Source organism: Drosophila virilis, chromosome 3, assembly GCF_030788295.1.
Source record: "Drosophila virilis strain 15010-1051.87 chromosome 3, Dvir_AGI_RSII-ME, whole genome shotgun sequence".
NCBI classification, from domain to species: Eukaryota; Metazoa; Arthropoda; class Insecta; order Diptera; family Drosophilidae; genus Drosophila; species Drosophila virilis.
In genome coordinates this window covers 3,400,679-3,416,788 of record NC_091545.1, presented here as the reverse complement: position 1 = coordinate 3,416,788, position 16,110 = coordinate 3,400,679, and the positions used below count along the sequence as shown (strand labels likewise).

At 45.4% G+C, this 16,110-nt stretch overlaps 7 protein-coding genes across 9 annotated transcripts; 4 read left to right on the top strand and 3 right to left on the bottom strand.

Moving 5' to 3' along the window:
• Nucleotides 1-53: 53 nt before the first annotated feature.
• On the bottom strand, nucleotides 54-3,450 carry HIPP1 (HP1 and insulator partner protein 1). Of its 2 annotated transcripts, none has more exons than XM_002046247.4 (6): nucleotides 2,259-3,450; nucleotides 1,661-2,199; nucleotides 880-1,598; nucleotides 605-815; nucleotides 396-545; nucleotides 54-330 (listed from the first exon to the last, which is right to left on the bottom strand). In XM_002046247.4, the coding sequence occupies exons 1-6, from the start codon at nucleotides 3,310-3,312 to the stop codon at nucleotides 181-183; spliced, it is 2,823 nt and encodes a 940-aa protein (XP_002046283.1). In that variant the 5' UTR covers nucleotides 3,313-3,450; the 3' UTR covers nucleotides 54-180. The 2 variants fall into 2 exon arrangements, with proteins under 2 accessions (XP_002046283.1, XP_015031072.1); XM_015175586.3 differs by having other exon boundaries at nucleotides 880-1,592.
• A 130-nt stretch (nucleotides 3,451-3,580) lies between these two features.
• LOC6624088 (protein ST7 homolog) lies at nucleotides 3,581-6,144 on the top strand. Its single transcript, XM_002046246.4, has 2 exons — nucleotides 3,581-3,995; nucleotides 4,055-6,144. Exons 1-2 carry the CDS (start codon nucleotides 3,857-3,859, stop codon nucleotides 5,512-5,514), a joined length of 1,599 nt encoding a protein of 532 aa, XP_002046282.1. The 5' UTR covers nucleotides 3,581-3,856; the 3' UTR covers nucleotides 5,515-6,144.
• Nucleotides 4,054-10,304, bottom strand: pst (pastrel). Its single transcript, XM_002046244.4, has 7 exons — nucleotides 10,021-10,304; nucleotides 9,781-9,947; nucleotides 9,582-9,716; nucleotides 8,994-9,526; nucleotides 8,847-8,936; nucleotides 8,622-8,791; nucleotides 4,054-8,421 (listed from the first exon to the last, which is right to left on the bottom strand). The coding sequence occupies exons 1-7, from the start codon at nucleotides 10,164-10,166 to the stop codon at nucleotides 7,578-7,580; spliced, it is 2,085 nt and encodes a 694-aa protein (XP_002046280.1). The 5' UTR covers nucleotides 10,167-10,304; the 3' UTR covers nucleotides 4,054-7,577.
• Nucleotides 10,305-11,097: 793 nt separating this feature from the next.
• Nucleotides 11,098-13,470, top strand: NijA (Ninjurin A). 2 transcript variants are annotated; one of them, XM_015175511.3, is made up of 4 exons: nucleotides 11,098-11,395; nucleotides 12,458-12,521; nucleotides 12,789-13,087; nucleotides 13,163-13,470. In XM_015175511.3, exons 1-4 carry the CDS (start codon nucleotides 11,324-11,326, stop codon nucleotides 13,340-13,342), a joined length of 615 nt encoding a protein of 204 aa, XP_015030997.1. In that variant the 5' UTR covers nucleotides 11,098-11,323; the 3' UTR covers nucleotides 13,343-13,470. The 2 variants fall into 2 exon arrangements, with proteins under 2 accessions (XP_015030997.1, XP_002046279.1); XM_002046243.4 differs by having other exon boundaries at nucleotides 11,100-11,395; nucleotides 12,711-13,087.
• Nucleotides 13,471-13,556: 86 nt separating this feature from the next.
• Nucleotides 13,557-14,344, top strand: ND-13B (NADH dehydrogenase (ubiquinone) subunit ND-13B). The gene is made up of 3 exons (XM_002046242.4): nucleotides 13,557-13,716; nucleotides 13,861-14,022; nucleotides 14,085-14,344. The coding sequence occupies exons 1-3, from the start codon at nucleotides 13,696-13,698 to the stop codon at nucleotides 14,274-14,276; spliced, it is 375 nt and encodes a 124-aa protein (XP_002046278.1). The 5' UTR covers nucleotides 13,557-13,695; the 3' UTR covers nucleotides 14,277-14,344.
• A 49-nt stretch (nucleotides 14,345-14,393) lies between these two features.
• Nucleotides 14,394-14,947, top strand: LOC6624067 (uncharacterized). The gene is made up of 2 exons (XM_002046241.4): nucleotides 14,394-14,680; nucleotides 14,773-14,947. Exons 1-2 carry the CDS (start codon nucleotides 14,398-14,400, stop codon nucleotides 14,817-14,819), a joined length of 330 nt encoding a protein of 109 aa, XP_002046277.2. The 5' UTR covers nucleotides 14,394-14,397; the 3' UTR covers nucleotides 14,820-14,947.
• On the bottom strand, nucleotides 14,933-15,954 carry LOC6624158 (guanylate kinase). The gene has a single exon (XM_002046240.4). The coding sequence runs from the start codon at nucleotides 15,867-15,869 to the stop codon at nucleotides 15,198-15,200; it is 672 nt and encodes a 223-aa protein (XP_002046276.1). The 5' UTR covers nucleotides 15,870-15,954; the 3' UTR covers nucleotides 14,933-15,197.
• Nucleotides 15,955-16,110: the final 156 nt, after the last annotated feature.

Genomic DNA, 16,110 nt, shown 5'->3' with positions numbered 1-16,110 from the left:
TCTGCTGATGTCTCCTTGGATGCGTTACTCATTCAAATTAAATATAGCTTAACTTTTATAGGGGTGTACCAAATGAGCAACCTTCTCGAACGTGTTGCGACATTTCGCAGTTTATATTTTTTCTTTCTAAAAGAACTAACTACCACAAGTGCATGGTAAGTTCAGGAGCTTAACAACTTCTTAAAATTCCACATCGTTAACATAACGTTTGTAGCTGGCCTGAAAATTGGCCGATGACCACTGATCGGTTATAATCTTAAACTCAGCCTCCAGGCGCTGCAGTGACGCCGTGTTGCCCGTTTGATTTAGCTTCTTGAGTGCTCGATAATGCTGCACAGACAATAAATGCGAGAATATTAGGACGGATCAGAAAATGGTCACATGGTTTAACTTACATCGGCTGTGGTGCTGGAAATAAGTTTGGCAACCGCCAGAGCCTCATCGTTGACAGTGCGCGACTTGCACAGCTTGTCGATGAAGCTGCTGGGTGAATCGACCACATCGGATGCGTGCAGACGCTCGCCCAGCAAAAACAAACGCGTTTGCTAGCAAAGAAGAGAAGTTAAAATAAGTATGGCAAACATATGTGCATGGGCTGGCCTACCAGTTGGGTGGAGACCTTCTGGTGTTTGAGCCAAAAGGCATAGCCCTCCGGCAACTGGCCAAGCTTGGCGTAATTCGTCTCAAAGCAGCAATCATCGGCGGCCAGCACGTAGTCAAACAATGGCAACTGCATAACGCCCAGATTCTTCAGGTTTCCCACAATGCCAGCCACCAGGGGCTTGGGGAATGTAGCCAAGGTGCGTAGATATGTTCTGAGAGAAACAGTTTATCGGTTAGAAATTTAGTAGACTTCAGAAATGCCAAGTGCTCACTCACTTTAAAACTAAGGCCAATTGCGTGGCGCCACTTTTGCGCTTCTCCGGCGTGGCTGCCACCAGCTCCTGGCAATCGATGCCCTGACAGAATTGTTGTCCCTGCACGCTCAGTAGCACCGTGTTGCAATCGTTGCTTTTGGCCAATTTGTTTAGCATTTCGGTGAGTTTTTGCAACAACTGCAATTTGTATGTGTAGCCCGTTTTCGAGAGCTGCGTGTTGATAACTAATTGCGCAACCTTCTCCAGCTTGTGCAGCGTCACCAGCTCCATATTGGCTACCTTTACCTCTTTGAGCTGCAGTCCGCCACGTTTAAAATCATTGGCCAGCGTTTGCGGTGCACTGCCATCGCTTCTTTGGTTGGCTTTGTTTTCAGGTTTCAAGAATATAAACGACGGATCCATCGCAGACGCATCTGAGGCATCATCCGACAGATTGGCCACTGTGCCGGGCTTATTGTCCAGCGACAGTCGGTTGACAGACGCGTTACTGGAGTACGAGCTATTGGAGCGTCGACGCATAATCATAGACTCCTCGCTGGCCCGTTGCTTGTAAACATAATCCCAGGAATCAGATGCACGCGGCTTCGTGCCCTTGGTGAACACAGCATCCACGGCAGCTGCACTGTTTGTTGTCGCACGCTTGCCGGCTTTGGGTGGGCTCTCTTTTTTCGTGGGCGCTGCTGCAACCTCAACTGCATTGGCTACCGCTGCTTTCTGTAGCTACAAACCAAAACAAATATTGAGATACTACACTTGTTATTGTTGGGGGTTCCTTAGCTTACCCTTCCTGTTATGGTGAGTGCCCGCTTGCGCATCAGCGGCTTATTGGCTGCCTCGCCGCCGCTCAACTCTCGCTGTTCACGCTCGACAGCTTGCATCATATTGGCGGCACCCTCGTCACCCATCAGGCGATCAATTTCGCTGACCTTCTTCTTTTTGGTCAAGCTGCCGGCACCATTTGGCACATTCGGTGTCTGAGAGCGACGCTTGGGCGGCGATGTCATCGCATTCGATTCTGTAAGTTTTGCTGGTGTTGCGGAGCGTTTGACAGCCGCCTTCGGTGTCTCTTTGGGTGTAGATGGTCGAGGCTTTTTGGGCGCTGTTTCCGCGTTGCTTGTCTTTGTTATTGTTGTTATTGTTGTTGTAGTTGTTGCTGCTGTGGCTGCGATTGTTGCTTGCGGAGCTGGTACGCTTGTTGTTGCTTTTGCAGCTGCGGTCGCGTTGGGCTTCGCACTTGCATATTGCGCAAAGGACTTTTGCGTTTCAGGCACATCTGGATCCCAAATAATTTTGCGCTTTATAATGCGCGTACGCTTGAAACCTGCAAAATGTGCATTCGATTTAGGATTTATCCATATTATCTGTATATATAATGCTCACCAGTGGTTTCCGAATTGCTGCTGGGCTGCTCAGCAGCAGGTTTGGGCTTCTCCACTGGTTTTTGGCTGACGGATTTCAGCATTACCTTAACGCTGCCCACCATCAGCGGCGCCTCGATGACTGGCTTCGGCTTCTTGATGAACGGCTTCTTTGTGGCGTGTATTGCTTTGGAATTGGAGGCAGTGTCACTGCCGCTGTCGTACTCGTTCCAGTCATCGTTCAGCGAGCTGATAATGTCCAGCGGTTGTTGCTGTTGCTGCTTAGCCGTCGCTGCCGCTGGGTCTTTGCGCCGCGATTTCTGTGCCGTCAGATTAGCCATTTGCTCGAGTGCCACGGCACGTGCCTGCTCCGGCGACAGCTTCGATTTGCCAGTAAACTTTAAGCCAGTCTTTGGGGCAGTCGGACTACTGTTAACTGTTGCCGTCAGTTCTGGACTGGGCCCGCTCACATTGTCACCGTCATCGATTTCCATGATCTCGTATTGCCCCTCACCCTCAATTGTGACGCCCACATTGTCCAGCTTGGCTAGTGTCAGCTCAATGTTGGACTTTTGTTCACTTGCCGCTGGCTGAACTGAGTGCTCCTGTTCCTGATCGGTGCCCTTGAGCAGTGCTATCAGATCGGCTTCTTCCAATGCGGCTGCTGTTACCGGCTCTTCCTTGACATGCGCCTTGTTGACCGGAGTGCAACGCTTTGTGGTTGTTAGCTCGTCCATGATCAGTGCATCATTGCTGCTCCCATTGCCGTTTTCGGCTGTGCTGCCAGCCGGGGCGTTTAGCAGCGGTGTCGTCTCCTCTTCCTCTTGGCCAGACTCTGTGCCATGCTGTATGTTATGCATTTTAGCTATTTCCTGCTCCAATGAGCACAGCTCATCGAGCTTTTCGATTTTAGGCTCGTGGGCCAGTGAATCGTCGCTGGATATTTTCTTTTCCTCATGTTTGGGTTCTGATGCGACCGCTTTTTCTGCTTCTTCTGCTTCGATGCTGTTTGTTTCCGATGCTGCCGCTTTGGGCTTTTGCTGTGCATCTAATTCTATTACACCAACTTCGGCCATATCCCGGGTGCCTTTGAATTGGTTAACTTTTTATAAAAATGCACTTTAAAGTTGAAATTCCTATGCACTTGAATAAGTTTTTATATACAATTTTTCATGCACTTGCTGCAACAGCGGCCATTTTATAGTGATGAGCATGACAAGAACTAATGAATACTCGTACGCGATACACATAATATCGCATGGTGTAGCAAGTAACGATTGGTACTCACTTTCGTAATATATCGATTGATAGCATCGATATGGTTTGACAGCTCGAATCTCTACCCCCCACACTACTCCGATGAATACTTTATAGAAAAAAAGTCTCATCTGCAGCAGGATAAACGCTGATAAGAGGGCAATTTGTTTATTTTCACGTCAGTTAAAATAAAATTAGCTGCTCAAAGAGCAAGCACTAGACCGACGGCAAGACAAGCAGCTATTCTAACATTAGCGACAATCCCTGAATACCGCTCGGTCGTGGCGGCAACAACAACAACAACAACAACCAAAGCCAAAAAGCAAAATACACAATTTGGCCCAAAGTGGTGGCTGCGACAGGATGTGGGACTCGTCAATGTTTCTGAGCACATTGACGCCAAAGTTTTATGTAGCGCTCACAGGCACCTCGAGCTTAATATCGGGCCTCATACTGATTTTCGAATGGTGGTATTTTCGCAAATACGGCACCTCATTTATTGGTAAGTTTTGCTCTTGTTGGCAGTTTCGAGTTTTTACCCCCCAATTGTCAAATTTGCAGAACAAGTATCGATCAATCACATTAGCCCCTGGATCAATGGAAACGATGCACAATCAGACAATGGCAGCGGCAGCAGCACCAGCAGCGGCTCCAGCAGCAGCAGCAGTGGCGGTGGGAACGGCGGCGGTGGCGGGAACGGAGCAGGCGGAGGCGGCAATTCGACCACCTCAACCGGAACACCCGAATGCAAGGTATGGCGCAATCCGTTGAATCTGTTTCGTGGCGCCGAATACCAGCGCTTCTTCTGGGCAACCAGCAAAGAGCCGCTCACCTATTACGATATGAACCTGAGCGCCCAGGACCATCAGACGTTCTTCACCTGCGAGGGTGATGCACGCAAGGAGGAGTATGAAATAATGCAGACAGCGTGGCGTGAACGCAATCCCATGCAACGCATCAAATCCGCACACAATGCGCTCGAGATCAATGCCGAATGCGCACCGGCATATATACTGCTCGCCGAGGAGGAGGCCATGACCATAGTGGAGGCCGAGAAAATACTCAAGACGGCACTGAAGGTGGCCGAAATTAATTATCGCAAATCGCAGGCAACACAGCACCAGGGCGCCATAGCCGACGGGGTGCACCGGCGCGACACAAATGTCCTGATCTACATTAAACGCCGCCTGGCCATGTGCGCCCGAAAGCTGGGCAAGCTCAAGGAGGCGGCCAAAATGTTTCGCGATCTCACCAAGGAAATACCCTCGATAATGAGCGTGCTTAACATACACGAGAATCTCATCGAGACACTGCTGGAGATGCAGGCCTACGCCGATTGCCATGCAATACTGGCCAAATACGATGACATCTCGCTGCCGAAATCGGCGACCATTTGTTATACGGCCGCGCTGCTCAAGGCACGCGCCGTCGCTGACAAATTCTCGCCGGACATTGCATCGAAGCGTGGCCTAAGTCCGGCCGAGATGAGCGCCGTTGAGGCCATACATCGGGCTGTTGAATTCAATCCGCATGTGCCCAAGTATTTGCTGGAAACAAAGCCCTTAATTCTGCCGCCAGAGCATATACTGAAGCGTGGCGATTCCGAGGCCTTGGCCTATGCATTCTTCCATCTAAAGCACTGGAAACAGGTCGAGGGTGCACTGAATCTATTGCACTGCACTTGGGAGGGCACATTCCGTATGCTGCCATATCCGTTAGAGCGCGGACATCTCTTCTATCCATATCCGACGTGCACCGAGTGCGCCGATCGTGAACTTCTGCCGGCCTTTCATGAGGTATCCGTCTATCCGAAAAAGGAGTTGCCCTTCTTTATACTCTTCACGGCGGGCCTGTGCTCCTTCACCGCCCTATTGGCCCTGCTCACGCATCAATATCCGGAGCCCATGGGCCTGCTGGCACAGACCGTACTTACCTGGATATTGTATCCGATACAGTTGCTCAAGGAGCGCATCGAGGCATTCTGGCCGTGCAATTTGCTGCAGCAATTGTCGCGTGTCTAAAATATAGCTAACCGAAACGACGCCAACGCACACAACATGCACACCCACACACACCCGTACACACACACACACCCACACACACCCGTACACACACACACACCCACACACACACACACACACGCATACCCATACACTGAACTAAGATCAGGCATACGACGGGATGCCCTCAATGCATCTCAAGAGAAGAAAACCAACCCAAGCTACAAAAAAGAGAACTCATACAAAAACATGCAAACATATACATACCTATATATATATACATATATATATATATATATATATATAAACATATATTTTGGATCTTTGTCTGTGTTTCGTGAAATAATAAAAGAAAAGCAAGTATAAACAATTTTCCAGCGCATGAAACTGATTTTAAGTGAGACAAACAAACAAAAATTCAATTCAATAATTTCGCCTATTTTGTTCCTATAGTTATAGTTAATGAGCTAGACCGGTCCGATCGTTCGAGAATATCGTAAGAAGTAATTAATTAATTGCCACTAATTGATGTGTTTTTGTGTGTGTTTCAGCTTGGCGCTCATGTATTTTGCTTTTAAGTTTTATTTAAATACGATTAGTTTATGTACGACAAATATATACGAAATTGATAAATTCAATATTTATTTCAAATTTATCTTGTGTTGATTATGTTTTCTACTTTGTTCCTCGTCTCTAAAGTTCCCATTTAAAAATCAGATAAATTCATTCAAAATATTGTTAAATCGAGGAAGAAGGACCGAAGATCGGCACGCCAAAGATCTAATACCCTTGCTGACCCAACCTTTTCATAATGCTCATAGTGCTTTGCCCCTATCTAAGAAGTACCGGGAAAATAGTAAATGCCGAGTTTGGTCAAGATATCTTGATAAACAAAATGTTTTTTCATACAACTTAATTTTCGACCGATCGTTTCTAAGGCAGCTATATGATATAGTGGTCCGATCTTAATAGGATTTTGCACATATATGAGGAGTAAAGTTAAACTAATAAATGCCGAGTTTGGACAAGATATCTTGAAAAACAAAATCTTTTTTCATACAAAAACTTAATTTTCGACCGATCGTTCCTATGGCAGCTATATGATATAGTGGTTCGATCCAGCTGGTTCTCACATATGTGCTGCGTGCAACAGAAAGAGGGAGTTCTGCAAAGTTTCATTAAGATAGCTTTAAAACTGAGGGAATAGTTCGCATAGAAACAGACAGACGGAAAGACGGACCTGGCTAGATCGACTCGGCTGTTGATGCTGATTAAGAATATATATACTATATGGGGTCGGAGATGTCTCCTTCTATGCGTTACACATTTCACGACAAAACTATAATACTCTCTGCAAGAGTATAAAAACAGCGCGTTTCAAAATTCTTCTCAAATTCAGCATCATGCAATACATCACAGCCTCCACCCGTCAATTACCTCTTATCTTATCTTATCATAACTCACCTGCTGTTGAACCTTATCAGACTTGGCGTACTCACCTGATCCACCAATGCGCGCGTACCGATGCCATCAGCCGAGCTGGAATAGGCCGAGCCCGTATTGGCTGCGAGTACTTTAGCATCCAGATTATGCTGTAAAGTGGCGTACAACAGGGGCTTCACCTGGTGGTAGCTCAACACTGTGCAGGTGAAACTTTCGCTTTCCTTATTCAATTGCCTGTTGATCTTGCTGCTGCTACTGATCTCGTGAAAGGTTTGGAGCGTGAAACGCCATTGGTTGCTGGGCATCTCGCTCTTATCGCCTAGCTATCCTATTATTGCTCGTCTCACTGATAATGCGCCGCACTTGGTCGGGTAAATTAAAAGCTAAGGTAACTTGGTCAACGTTTTGCTCGATCCCTTTGGATCATCCATTTAAGTTGAGGTGCTTGTGCTTTAGATGTAGGCGTACTCCGATCGTTGTTCGCGTTGTGATTTGGTACAGATGATGTTTGTCGAGCGTTCATAACGAACAGATTATCAATAAGAAAAATACAAAATTGATATTTTGAGTATGATTGTTTTTTTTTTGTGCATTCCACCTTGTGACGCGTTTCTTAAATTTGTAAAGCACATATATCCAATTTATAAATCACATATTTCATAGTAGCCACTGCATTCTTTGCATTTTGTTAGCATTTCCCTAAAACGATTCGGGTTTAGTGACAAATAGTATTCCTTGACAGCGACCAATATGTCGGAAAACATATCCGATAGCTGCATTGCGTTGAGCCCCGAATATTTATCCAAAATATGTATACCAATTCTATATAGCACCGATTCTGAGCTAAGATAGAACTGCAGCTGCTCATGTAGCTCTTCCCAAAGATTGTCCATGAATATTTCTGTCATATTCAGTGCAAAAAGCATCACATCCTCAGGAAAGTTGTCAGCCAAGGAGAGCAGCGTCGTTTCGAAACTCTCCGCATTGACGATATGCTCAAAAATGGATGATCCATATTTGGAGAGCACCAATGATACACCATTAATCATAAGGCTGCTGAGCCTTAGCACATTGACGCCTTCAGCATAGTTTCTGTTCGTCATATCCGTCTGATCCACCAATGTGGGATTCGGTGCCAGTAGCCGAGCTGGTGCCGTAAACCGCCTGCCATTGTTGCCGCCCACATTATAGCTTTCCGGTATTGGCTGCGTCACCTGACCAAGTACATCGGGACCCACTTTGTGCTGCAAGCTGGCACGCAACTCGGCTCCGCTAGTTTTGACCTGATCGTTCAACACTATGCCATTTCCGTTTGAGTCAAAGGTGGGACGTATGCCTTTCTCATTCAATTGCCTGTTGATCTTGTAAAGATCATTGAACTCCTGCCGTGATGGCATTTCATTCACATTGCGTATGATATCCAGCTTGCCTCTGGTGGCACCCCTAGTGCGTATCGTCTCCTTGGATATCTTGTCGAACATGCGTCTGCAAAGAACATGCAATAACAAGTCGTAAAACAAGAACGAAAAGTTTCTTTTCGGCTGGCCGAAAATGAAATACCCTTGCAGAAGTGAACCCCATCTAAAGTACATTTATATTACTTATTTCCCATGACAGACAGATGGACATGGCAAATTTATAGAAGCCTTCACAAGGCTAGATAAGCAATAGTTTAGATAGTGTACCGTTGTCGATTGCTCAGAGTGTCGCGATAAGTGCCTATTTTGCTATTGGTGGTCTCGCTGATAATGGTCGATGCCAGTTTAAAATTGTAGACGCTGTGGGTGAACAGCACCAGCGAGGCGGAGAGCTGCAGTGCATCCATGGCAGAAATATCGTCACCATCCTGGTATTTCTGCAAGAGTCTCTTATGTAACTGGGCAGCTTATTTAAATAATAATAGATATTACCAAAATCAATTCAACTACGCCGTTGGCCAAACCCGTGCCGGATACCATAATGGTGGTGATGTTCATGCCATTGACAGTCATCTGGGTAATCTGTAAAGCAAATCGGAATTAGGCTAGTGTTGGACTATGCCTTTGGGCTACACTTACGACGCCCACTTCCCGACCAGCGCTTGTGGCCACTGTCATGGCACTTGTAGCTCCTGCTGCACCAAGTCCGACAGCGCCGGCAATCACGCCCAGCCAATGATTGCGCGCCGTGCGATCTGTTACATTGATTGACTGATTGTGAATGCTGCGATCGACCAGCTGTGCGCCAGAGCGAGCCGTTGCATAGCCGGCACAGCCCAGCCCGACGGCACCAGCCACAGCCATAACGGGCGCGGCGACAGGCAGTGTTAAGACCGCCGCAATTGGCACACAAGCCGCACCCAATCCACCAATTGCCGTGGTCACATCGAGTACGCCAAGAACTTTGCGCTTTGCCGACGCTGCCGGCGTACTGCATGTTTCCAGGTTCACAATGTTTCCATCCAGAGTGTAAACGCCTCGGCTTGGAGCAACCATAATTCCCGCCGGCAACTCATTGTTGGCCAAATACGCCTTCCAGTTCTGATACACACGACCCTTCTCATCCACAAAGATCATGCAGCAATCGCGGCTGTTGTATCCATTGCGATCAGCTGTAAGCAGAGACTTTACCAAAACACATAGATCTATTTAGGGGGGAGAACTTACAAACGCAACGCCGTGCCCGGAACACTGGATGGCAGGACCAAGATTTGGAGTACTCTGCAAATTTCAGATCGGTTGTATCGGTCGCAACCATCACATAGAAGATCGATGTAAGCGATTGGCGATTGGTGTATTTACCTGAATGAATCACACAGATTAAATCAATTGATCTAGAGCTCAAGACTTTACAATATTTACTTACGCTGCTCCCAAATGCTATTGAACAATGTTTCCCGCATATGTTCATTCGCCCGACATTGTTTTTCCAATTTTTTCTTAGCATCATCAGCCACATCCGCAGCTATTTTAGGATCAGGTATTATATTCTTGATTTTTGCCTTCAAAATATTGGCTTGCTCGTGCGATAAGCTTTAATTACATAATTTCATGATTAACAGACGTTGATATGCATTAATATTAATCACTTAGGCGCACTACTCACAGGTCCCAAATAGTTTCATTGAAATATCCAAGTGATGCAGCAAAAGATTGTTGCACCTCGCGTATAGTTTGTTGGTTTTCATTATTATCGTTTGCTGCCACCAAGGCTCCTTGTTGGTTTGCATTATTATCGTTAGCTGCTGCCATTTTCTTTTATTACTTATTACCGCGCAACTTCTTGACTGCGAATGGCATATTTTGTGTGAAATACCAGCTTATATTTGTGCGATCGCATCACTTGGCAAGTGATTCAATTGCTAGCGATGGCAAACTAACCAAAACGTGTTAACGATACTGCGCAACAGTGTAATTCTCAATATATCGATATTAATAAGACAGCGATAGTTGATTGTAGCTATCGATTAAGTAGAATCTAAGCAGCCGTTATGCTCACTTGTCTATATATTTAAATAAAATTAAAATAAAATGAATAGTTACAGTTATTCAATAAATCGGCTGTACTTTGCCATTATCACATATACATACATTATTTAGCTTTCTTCAGCATTAAATCCGGCAAGCACACATACATACGCTTTCCAGACCGGTTTTGCGTACCAAAAGAACACAAAATGTGTGTTTATTTTCGTTTTGGCTTTCATTGGCATTGTGACGTTGAACTTGGCAATCTGTTTTGGCATCCTCAACGACACTGGCTGTAGGTCCCCAACGGATGACTAACTCATTGACATACCCAAATTTCCCATTCCCGTGAATTTTATATTTTCACATAGAACGCCATGACACGCAAACTGCGTGCATTATACAAACATTTATTCTGCGAAAACAATTATATATATACATATATGTACTATAAACATTCATTCTAAAAGTTAGCATTTCTTTGGCGACATGCATTTAGCGTGTTAATGTGTGCTGACTATCTAAATTTGCGAGAGAGAGAGAGAGAGGGGAGCGAGCGAGAGAGCTTTTTTCTTTGAGTGTATTACAGGCTGTTATTAAACTGGACATTCAAAAGCAACAACATAAAGTGAGAGAGAGAGAGAGCGCGCGCGAGAGAGTTAAGCAGCGCGATTTCATCTTGGTTTGAGATCTGCGTCTGGGTCTGGGTCCGTTAGTTGGGGCCAGTTGTTCGGCCAATAGCGTGCCAGGCGGTTGTGATGCGCGCACGAATTTTCGCTTGAAGAGATATTATCAAATAAATTCTGATAGATACACGACAGCATAACGGATAAAGCAAACAAAGAAAAAGCATTTTGTATTCTTTATTTTGCCTTGGCAGCGCATTAAAATTCATTTCAGACTCAATTAAACACGCGTAAGATTAATTGTAAAATTGTAAAATGAGCAACTCACAGCATATTACGCTCGACTTGGACACGATGTCCGCGGACAAAACTCCAGCGAAAAATCAAGTAAGTTTTTACGATCTGCCGTTTCCATAAATCTACATGCGAGCAAAACAAGCTAAGAGATTCTAGTCGGGAGCTTCCGACTAGGGAATACCCTGACCCCTGCTTATTCCAACACCAACTTGCTGGGCTATACAAGTTGGGTTATTAACTTGATTTATAGGTCTGCGGTGTTAGCGGGGAGGTGGCGATAGGTATAAAATGATAGATACTTGATATATACATAATATTCTAGAAGCAACATATCAAGTTTGGTGACTCTAGCTCTTGATATTCACACAATTTGCTCAAAAAATAGTATATCGATATAGATTTTTGTCGATAGCTTGGAAACTGAGTAAGTTATCGATTATCGGAAACAAACTCGATTTGCGCGGCCACTGGGAGTACCTACAGCTATAATTTCTCTAGCTCTTATAGGTTCTGATATTCTTGCGTTCATACAGACGGACGGACGGGCAGACGGACGGACATGGCTTGATCGACTCGGATATTGATGCTGATCAAGAATATATATATACTTGAAGTGGCCGGAGATGCTTCCTTCAGTCTGTTACATACATTTGCACAAAAACATTATACCCTATTTACCCATTTTTAAAGGGTATAAACAGAAAAAAAAAACGTTCAAATTGCCAAAACAAACGTTGCCCGGGAAAAACACGTAAAAATTTGTTGACTTTACGAATAGGCTACTGAAACGTCAATCAAATTGTTTATTATATACACTAGTTGATAATTGCAATTGTTTCCTTAATCATGCAACTCTGGGAAAGTATTCAGTTCAGGAAAAACAGCCCCGATTAGTCACGGATCAAACTGTAAAACGTGCCTTGGGATTTTTATGTTCAGCTTTTGCACCACATATACATAATAATAATAAAAGATTATTAATGTAAATGCATTTATCAGCAAACATGACGGAAGCTGTGGTGCATAATAAATAGGTTTGCATTTGATTAGCTTTGTAAACATAGAGAAATGCACACTTACATATGTATATTGAATAGAAGTACTTGATCTAATGAAGGTCATTTTTATTTTTTTTTTTTTTGGCATTAAAAGGTTAATCACAATGAGGCCGTGGATGATGAGATCGATGGACGTAAAGTGCGCATACCTCGAGCAGGTGGGTAAACATTTCATTCATGAACTTAACTCGATATTAATCATAATCTGTGTGTGCGCTTTAATTAAATGTTCTCTAACCAAACTGCTTCGTCTATAAACTTATTCACCTGTGCCTGTAACAAACAATTGTGTAAGAACGTGAAACTCACCTGCTTCGTAAATATCTCAACTCATATTTCAATTGCAGTGCCCGAAATCGATGATGATGATGATGAACGACCATATGCGAATGGCGTCAATACCGGCGTGGATGATGGCCTGCTAGGCAATGGCGATGGAGCTGGTAATGGTGGAGCCACAATGCCCATGCCGAATGGCGGGCGACGTCGCAGCGTCGGGTATCCGGGCTATGATGGCACCGGCTTTGTGAACATCAATGGCGTGGAGACGCCCATACCGGATGTGAATGCGTATCAGCATAAGAAGACGCTCGCCCAGGGCATGATGGATCTGGCCCTGCTGTCGGCCAATGCAAATCAGTTGCGTTATGTGCTGGAAACCAGTAACCAGCATCCGTATTTTTATCCCAGCCTATTGTTCATATCGGTGAGCATCATATTCCAGGTAGGTGCCTCTCATTTGCATATTGCCAAATTTGCAATGCACTTATTTATGAGGGTGCGTCTCAATATCTTACAGATAGCTGTCGGTGTTGGACTTATATGGAACGGCAGGTTCAATATCAGGAACGAACAGGAAATATGTCGTGCCAATAAAATTAATAATTACACAGTCATTGGCATATTTATTGTAACAGTTGTGAACGTTTTAATATCGGCCTTTGCTGTGGCTGACCGAGCACCCGCAACGACAACGTAGCCGCACAATTTACGATTAGAACTTTTAGAAATTATATATTTAGGCAAATACTCACAATTTTTACAAAAGCACTTTTCCCATTTTTATATTTCTATGCCATTGTGATAAATAAATTGAAAGTCATCGAGTTGGGCTGCGTTTGAATTTATGCAATGGGCGCCAATATTTATCGAACTGCCAATCGATAACTTGTGTTTGCAAAAGTGCGATCTCGGGCTATTTTGATGTTAATATAACAGCTCTGTGCAGCTGAGTGAATTTGTTGTTCAACCCTGGCTGTTGATTTTGTGCAACATTTTGCCGTTGGTTTTAGCCAAATTTGACACGATTATAGCACAATTTCCGTAAACAATATGGCCAAAATACTAAAAGCGGTAAGTGCCCAACTAGCCAAGCCAGTTGACATCCTTCCAGCAATTACATTAGGTGCCCTCCGCGCACTTGTTATTGTTATGTCATCGGCTGTTCGAGCCAAAAATGTGATACAAAAAAATGTTTTAATGCCTGCATCCTTACAGTCCACCGGCTTAACCGGCCTGGCCGTGGCCACCAATCCACACCACACACTGAGCGCACTCTACGGCAAGATTCTGCGTGCCGTTGCCAAAATGCCGCAGGAGTCCAGCTATCGCAAATACACCGAGCAGCTGGTCAAGGAGCGCGCCGACGCCGTCGCCCAGGTAGGTTCTCCAGTCTGTTAGCATATATAATTCCATTATACTCTTCTTTTGGCTTGCTGCAGAACAAGGATATTTGTGCACTGGAGAAGGCCGTTGGCTGCGGCCAAGTCGAGGAGCTGATCGTGCAGGCCGAAAACGAATTGACCCTGGCGCGCAAAATGCTCGGCTGGAAGCCGTGGGAGAAACTGGTGCAGCCGGCACCAGCCAGGCAATGGGATTGGCCACCAGCGCAAATCCTTGAGCCCAAAGTCTAATCAACTAGTTTGTTTTCCAATCGTCTCACACACTTGAATTGTATTCAATAAAAACAAAAAAGCCAAAATCAGCTTGTGATTGTATTTAAGTCGCGTTGCGATAAGCCGAGTCGAACGTTTCATGTCAAGCTCGCAATGTCGTCAGTATACTCTCAACATGCGAGCGCTAAACATCTGTCTGCTGCTGATGCTAATCGTGGCCATAGGCTGCGCTACGGCTGCGCCAGCTGCTCTGCGACAACGTCGCCAAATCGATCTGACGCTGTCCGCCGAGCACGACGACAAGGATGACGAAACGGAGCTGGCACTGGAGGCGATAGCGGGCCTGTGGAGCAGTCCGGATAGCCGCACCAAGGTGGATGGTTCCGCCCGTGTGGTGCATCGTGTCAATGGAATGCAAACGGGTAACACAAGCTACCAAGCGCGCGTCCATTTGCATCACGATTATAAAACCAATCCATATCAAACGTAATGCCCAATTGCCAACAAAACAAAGGTTCGGAGCAGGACTGGCGGCTGGGCGTGCGTGTTGTTTTCAGTTAAGGTCAGACGGGAAGAACGGGAACAGCATTATTACACGATTGCGTGCGCCGATGTCGAGGCACAGTCAATTGATTGATAACTTCTTTGACCTTTTCTTCGAGTAAATACTTCAATTGTAATTGCAAAAAGTCTGAACTGTTTGCTTTATTGTTCACGCACCGCAGCACATTTTCTGCCTATAATTAAACAACAACAACAACAACAACGAGGACGAGGACGACGACAACGATTCCACAACGTAGCAGTGAGAGGAAAATTATATATGTATATATAATAAATTAAGTCGAACAAATAAGTATAAATGCCATTAGTCAATATTATCGAGAGGCATCCAAATACCTTTTGAGTAGCAATCGTGGAGCACCTGTGCAGCTTTAGCTAATTAAAGTGTACGCCCAAAGCCTGCTGCTTTTTGAGCTCATCGACGACAAAGTCACGGAACTCCATGTAGGCGACATCGATGTCCACATTGTTGATGATCTTGTGAAAGTTACCGGGCGTCAGGCCATAGGCAATCTCCATCTCGGCCGCCTTGAGGCGTTTCTGCAGCGTCTCCGCCGTTTCGCTGTTGCGTTTAAGCAGACGGCGCTCCAGTTCGGCGATGGTCGGTGGATTGTTGAAGATCAGTATGGGATTGAGATCGGTTTTCTTGATCTGCTCCACGCCCTTCTGTTCGATGTCCAGTATGCACACACGTCCCTGGCTCTGTATGTCGCGCACAGCCTGTTTGCTGGTGCCGTACATGTTGCCCGTAAATTCGGCCGTTTCAATGAACTCATCATTGGCAATGGCCCGTTCCATGTCCGAACGACTCACGAAATAATAATGTACGCCATGCTGTTCGCCTTCGCGTGGATGGCGCGTTGTGTGCGACACGCTGAAGCCAAATTTGTCCGGAAATTCCGCAAATAGACGCTTGAGCAATGTGCTCTTGCCGGAACCGGAGGGTCCGCAGAGCACAAGTGGACGTGGGCCAGAACCTGCTTGCGACATTAACGTGCTGCTGGTGCCGCTGAACGCGCGATTCACAATGAACAGAAAGCTTATCATATTCGACCCGAGAGCTAACTAGTTTGGCTAAATTAACCCGTAGATGGGAACCTTGCTTAACGACTCGATTGCACTGTGTATTAGTGATGGTAGCGTGTTCCATGTGGCGGCGCGTTAGTTTCCGATAAATGCACGCTAGCGATTAATTTGAATATCGCACGAGCTCGATAACAGCTATCGAGCTTGAAATGAAATACAGTTGATTGGTTTAAAAACGGTTTATGCGCATATTTTTAAACTT

Excerpts from the sequence above, each read along its gene's own strand:
- HIPP1 (XM_002046247.4), bottom strand. The coding sequence starts at position 3,312 with ATGGCCGAAGTTGGTGTAATAGAATTAGATGCACAGCAAAAGCCCAAA. Across the intron at positions 2,200-2,258 it reads CAGCAATTCGGAAACCACTG|GTTTCAAGCGTACGCGCATT; the intron begins GTGAGCATTATA and ends CACATTTTGCAG. Across the intron at positions 331-395 it reads TTTCCAGCACCACAGCCGAT|CATTATCGAGCACTCAAGAA; the intron begins GTAAGTTAAACC and ends TTGTCTGTGCAG.
- LOC6624088 (XM_002046246.4), top strand. The coding sequence starts at position 3,857 with ATGTGGGACTCGTCAATGTTTCTGAGCACATTGACGCCAAAGTTTTAT. Across the intron at positions 3,996-4,054 it reads ATACGGCACCTCATTTATTG|AACAAGTATCGATCAATCAC; the intron begins GTAAGTTTTGCT and ends TCAAATTTGCAG.
- pst (XM_002046244.4), bottom strand. The coding sequence starts at position 10,166 with ATGGCAGCAGCTAACGATAATAATGCAAACCAACAAGGAGCCTTGGTG. Across the intron at positions 9,527-9,581 it reads CCGGGCACGGCGTTGCGTTT|CTGATCGCAATGGATACAAC; the intron begins GTAAGTTCTCCC and ends CTCTGCTTACAG. Across the intron at positions 8,937-8,993 it reads CTGGTCGGGAAGTGGGCGTC|ATTACCCAGATGACTGTCAA; the intron begins GTAAGTGTAGCC and ends TTTGCTTTACAG.
- NijA (XM_002046243.4), top strand. The coding sequence starts at position 11,324 with ATGAGCAACTCACAGCATATTACGCTCGACTTGGACACGATGTCCGCG. Across the intron at positions 11,396-12,457 it reads AAACTCCAGCGAAAAATCAA|GTTAATCACAATGAGGCCGT; the intron begins GTAAGTTTTTAC and ends TGGCATTAAAAG. Across the intron at positions 13,088-13,162 it reads CGGTGAGCATCATATTCCAG|ATAGCTGTCGGTGTTGGACT; the intron begins GTAGGTGCCTCT and ends AATATCTTACAG.
- ND-13B (XM_002046242.4), top strand. The coding sequence starts at position 13,696 with ATGGCCAAAATACTAAAAGCG. Across the intron at positions 13,717-13,860 it reads TGGCCAAAATACTAAAAGCG|TCCACCGGCTTAACCGGCCT; the intron begins GTAAGTGCCCAA and ends GCATCCTTACAG. Across the intron at positions 14,023-14,084 it reads GCGCCGACGCCGTCGCCCAG|AACAAGGATATTTGTGCACT; the intron begins GTAGGTTCTCCA and ends GGCTTGCTGCAG.
- LOC6624067 (XM_002046241.4), top strand. The coding sequence starts at position 14,398 with ATGTCAAGCTCGCAATGTCGTCAGTATACTCTCAACATGCGAGCGCTA. Across the intron at positions 14,681-14,772 it reads TGTCAATGGAATGCAAACGG|GTTCGGAGCAGGACTGGCGG; the intron begins GTAACACAAGCT and ends AACAAAACAAAG.
- LOC6624158 (XM_002046240.4), bottom strand. The coding sequence starts at position 15,869 with ATGATAAGCTTTCTGTTCATTGTGAATCGCGCGTTCAGCGGCACCAGC.